At 40.2% G+C, this 5,095-nt stretch overlaps 1 protein-coding gene across 1 annotated transcript; it reads left to right on the top strand.

Annotated features, from left to right (window-relative positions):
• The first annotated feature begins 869 nt into the window (after positions 1 to 869).
• On the top strand, positions 870 to 2,513 carry LOC146683194 (lens fiber membrane intrinsic protein-like). The gene is made up of 5 exons (XM_085446055.1): positions 870 to 923; positions 1,542 to 1,750; positions 1,953 to 2,102; positions 2,201 to 2,335; positions 2,452 to 2,513. The coding sequence occupies exons 2-5, from the start codon at positions 1,576 to 1,578 to the stop codon at positions 2,511 to 2,513; spliced, it is 522 nt and encodes a 173-aa protein (XP_085302181.1). The 5' UTR covers positions 870 to 923; positions 1,542 to 1,575.
• Positions 2,514 to 5,095: the final 2,582 nt, after the last annotated feature.

A 5,095-nucleotide genomic window follows, 5' to 3' on the forward strand; every position in this document is an offset into this window, starting at 1 on the left:
GATGCAAACAAATAGTCCTTTTTTGGCATTAATAAAGTGATCTGAATCTCAATCGACTAAGCATAGATGATTTTCATGTATGTACCCCTTTTCCAATATACATGTAACTGTATCTAGAAAAAGTGGACAGATTTTCTAAAAAGCATCATAGGTTCGTCATAGGTAGGTTTAGGATAAGGGTGTGTGGGTGTGATAAGGTTTATAGTGAGAGTACAGAAATTCCCTACGTCAGTGAGTATTTTCACAGTGACCAAACATCCAAGTGTGTGGTGTGTTTTTTCCTATTTCATTTTGTGAACCATATAAGTTGTTTTTAAAATGTTTCAGACTAGTTAAAAATCTCCTTTATAACCTTGTCTGCAGGGTAGAGCTCGTGATCTGAACATATACTGTATCAGGTTTAAATTGTGACAGAGATACGGCTTGTATAGAGCGCTGCCTCTATATGTGTCTGTACATGCTGCCACAGGGGGTAAGAGCTGAAAGAAAAGTGTTTGCTTCAGCATGTTGCATTGACACTGACAGTCCTGCATACCTATGCACATCCCCAGTTCTAGAGCAAGCCATTTACAAACAAACAAAACCCCCCAAAAGGAACACCCCTTCTCTAAGGGCACACGAATGCCAGAGACTGCGCACACACACACGCACAAACACACACACACGCACACGCGTGTCATTTGCACCGTGGCCCCTGTGGTGTTTCATTCAAGTGTATCTCACTGAGCGAGACTCATGGCAGCAAAAGATTTTGCTTTCCTCAACAAAAAATCAGAGGGGACAACTTTACAGTTGTAGTATTGTCTCTGACTCTCTCGCTCTCTTTCCAGCCTGCTCTCTCTTCTCCCCCTCTGCCTGTTCGTATTTACTCTATCTACCTCTGGAAGGCGGGCAGTAGAGAAAGGTGCATTTCCAGAAACGAGGTAAGGGATCAGATTTAACTGCTATTTTTGAGTGTTTATCCTCCAGTGTCACGTTTGCGTTCATGGTCACTTACTGCTGAAGAAGAACCGGCGTAACATGAGAAACAAACTGCGGCATCACACAGAGTAGCTGTTACACATATTTTGCTTGTTCAAGTCACAGTAATGTTTCCTCTAAAGAACAGGTAATGTTAACTGCTAATCAAATGCTGGATTTCTGTAAAAGACAGCTAAAAATGTGATTGTTCTAAGATTGTATATAGAGTAATATTTTCAATCAGATTCATGTTGTTCCAGTGTACTTGTTGTGGATTGGTTGGCTTTATGTGCTGTTTTCAAACTGGGCTAAAAAATTCATAATTAGCTCCCTTTCCCCTTTTTTTTCCTGTCGCCTTTGTGTAGTTTTGGGATAATTTGAATGATCGTGAACATTTAATTTTCTGTTTAACGTATTTTAGGTTGGGTAATGTTCTACTATCACATATGCACAGAGCAAAGGCAGAAACACACTGCAGGTGTTTGTTTCAGCTGTGACATATTTAACCTTTTCTTTGCAGGTTTTGATCAAACGGGCTTTTACAGTGTAAGAAAAATGTCTATCGTTTTCTGTTTTTACAGGTGCTCTACAGCGGCCCCATTATCTCTGCTCAAAATGTACAGCTTCATGGGAGGGGGTCTGTTCTGTGCCATAGTGGGTAATATCCTGTTAGTGGTCTCCACTGCCACGGACTACTGGATGCAGTATCGACTCTCTGGAAATTATGCCCACCAGGGTCTCTGGAGGTACTGCATGTCCAACAAGTGCTACATGCAGACCGACAGCATAGGTAAGAGATCCAGGGTGTCTTCAGCCCATTGGACCACCACAGTATTTGTAACAAATCAAAGGAGTGTGTACATTTATATGTCTGTTTTTCATTTTTGGATATTGACATGGCTGTGAAATAAAATCAATTGAATTTCTTTGGCTCAACAATCAAAACAATCCTGTCATACATGCCTTGTTCATTTCTGTCTGTTTTCACCCAGCTTACTGGAATGCCACCAGGGCCTTCATGATCCTTTCAGGGATGTCGTGCTTTGCAGGCATCATTGCTGGCATCATGTCCTTTGCGCACTTTTCCTCCTTTGAAAGGTTCAACCGCTCCTTTGCCGCAGGAATCATGTTTTTCGTCTCAAGTGAGTTGTCTTTCTTTTGAGTCGGCAAAAACACACCAACAGAAACAGTAATAATGGCGCTAGAATCACTGACATGTGCATCCCAATCGCCCTCTCAGCTTTCTTTGTTCTCCTGGCGATGGCCATCTACACTGGGGTGACAATCAACTTCCTGGGAAAGCGATTCGGTGACTGGCGTTTCTCTTGGTCATATATACTCGGCTGGGTGGCGATGCTCATGACCTTCTTTGCAGGTGAGAAAGGACATCCAGTTGCAAAAGTCAATAACTGCTTAAGTTACCATTAAATACCTAAAATCCGACCATTTGAATATATTTGATGATCAAAGCCTCATCTCGGCCTGTTGCAGGTATTTTCTACATATGTGCCTACAGAATGTGTGAATGCAGGAGAGGAACCGGACCACGCTAGAGCGAGACAGGCAGCTTGTTTGAGAAAATAAAGACATGCTGCCTCTTCGAATACACGAAAGGCAGAAAGGTGGCCTTGACTGATCTACTGAAGAGATTATGTCTTATACCGATGCTGGAGGTCTTTGATGGTCTGTTTAGCATGTTTTTAAAAAGTCACTGCAGTACAGACTTTCTTTTAGTCACAGTAACAATATAGAGGACAAACGAAACTAATAAAGCTATAACATGACTGATGCTGTTTTTACTAGTGTAATTTGTTACTGGCTTAAGTTTTGTGTGGAAATCTCACCAGGAGATGGCAGCACTAAAACACCACGGAAGTCCTATCTTAGTCAGATTTGATGAGGAATGTAGGGCCACTATATTAAACATCAAATCAGGGATTAAATACCTGGTAAGGTTGTCGTTTTTGTAGATCAGATTTTTATACAGTCACTCCTTTAACTTTCAGCACCGCAGACTAATGGAAATACTTTTTATTAATAAGCAAACTCTACTGGAGGAATGTATGTAATGCAAAAATATTAATCCACAAAGCAAAGAACAGCACATCAAACCTCTGTGGGGAATATTCTTGTCTCGGGGTTCCCCCTGAAGCTATCAGATTCAATACAGCTGACAAAGATTTCCCCAAAGTAATAGAAAAATATATGATCTTTTTTGGGCTGTTGTTTAAAGGCAGAGCTTTGCCTTTGATTTTTGACATCCCCTTAAGGCTTGACAGCTCATGGAAAACTAGAGGAAGATTGTTTGTGTTTGTGTGTCAAACAGGCTACAAACAGCAGAATAGATTTTGAGAGGAACGCCAAGCTCCCAGACCGGGGCACACATCAGGGCAGGGTCCACAGCAAGCGATTGTTTTACTGCCTTTATCTTTACTAACTGCTTCCGTCTTTTTCTTGGTACTCATCCACTTCTCGAATCAGCTGAAAGGAAGAGAGCAGGAGCTGTTCAGGTAATGAATGCTTGGCTACTCAATGACGCAGAAACAATGGGAGAAATGTAAACAGTCGGTGGACAGGTCCCTTGGTCCAAGTTTCCATACTTGGTCACCCGTGGCTGCTGTAGAGAGAGAAGCTTTGTAATATTGTGTGCTTTTCTCCAGATTCTTTCATAACCCTCTGTGAACCTTTCACCAGAGTCTGGGTTTACAGTCTGTGGTATGACTTGGCAATTTTTTCAATTTTGTTTTTATTTTAAGGACTTAATACAGTCCTGCAATAAGACATTTTTATAGCAGCAGAGTGAAACAAAGTAACAGAGTAAAGGGTACTGACATATTTTTATTCATCTATCTGTACACACATTTAAGATTTAAGGTTAACATTAGTGTTTTGTTTTTGATTTGTAACCAGAATCAAGAGAGGTTTATTATCAAATGAAAAGGTTATTAACTGGCAACTACACACGGTGGAAACACAAAAATGCAGGGGAGGTCGCCCTTCTAAGAGGTCTGCTCATAAATGTTTGCTGCTGTCACTGAGAGCACCTGGAAGGTTTTAGGTTTCACTGACACAACCTGATGATTTATGTGACAACATCTCTAGTAAATCTGACTTTGCAGACGTGTTATTTTTCTCACATCAAACACGCCATCCTTGTGCTGTCAGTCTGTTGGGGGATTTTGAAGACTTTTTTTTGGTTTTGGCACAAAGAGGTATCAAGAACAAGGCAAGGGGGTCCAACAGGTAATCAGAATATTTGATTTTAAAAAAAAGCAGTGCAGAAAAGTGGCATGCAAAATAGTGAGCACATTTGTAAATTAATGTCTAGCCACATTACATGAAAAGTGATGCTACACAAGAGCTTGAAATGTCTATTTGTACTGAATCATCATTTTTTTAAGTGGTGAAAGAAGTATTCAGACCCTCCACTTAACTAAAAGTCATAATACTTAAAAAAAAAATATATATAGCATGAAGGTCAAGATCAAAATGTACTTTATATGTACCCAAAATGTATGTAGGTTTAATGCAAAATCTTATCCATTAGATTATTGGATCAGAAACATTGATTCATTAATGGTCATGTCTCTTTAATGATGGCAATTGTCTAACCAACAGTAAAACTTTATATTAACATGTGAAACAAATGTAGTATAAACAGACATTCCGGTTTTTATTGGGCCATTTGACAAAAAAGCTTTTTAGATAACAAAAAAACCAAAACATTAAAATACACATTCATATATTATTCTGAATTTTTTTTTTTTTATAATGTTCTGTGGATTTTGGCTTCAAATTAAACAAGATGGAGCATATGAGCAAGAGCCAAACGTCTCTTTGCCCGGGTCGTCCACCGACTGATTAGTTATTGCCCTCGGAGATGGAAGAGTACGCTGACACAGCGCGACCTTATAAAAACTGTCCTCGTCCCACCCCGGCACATCGTGTGGAGATTCATCCTAAACACCCTGTGCCAGGTTCCTGCTATTGCTGCTCACTCATTACTTTCACCATCAGCTTATAGTCACGCGTGCACAGCAAGTATGAAACGAGACGTGTTTTTGATCGCTTCTCGGTCCCTGAATGCATCTATTTTTATTACACTGTGATATTTCAGGGGCAAGTTACATGGACG

The sequence above is a fragment of the Copadichromis virginalis genome, linkage group LG22, assembly GCF_057382275.1.
Source record: "Copadichromis virginalis isolate Kocher_CV1m ecotype Utaka linkage group LG22, C_Virginalis_male_GT1.1, whole genome shotgun sequence".
NCBI classification, from domain to species: Eukaryota; Metazoa; Chordata; class Actinopteri; order Cichliformes; family Cichlidae; genus Copadichromis; species Copadichromis virginalis.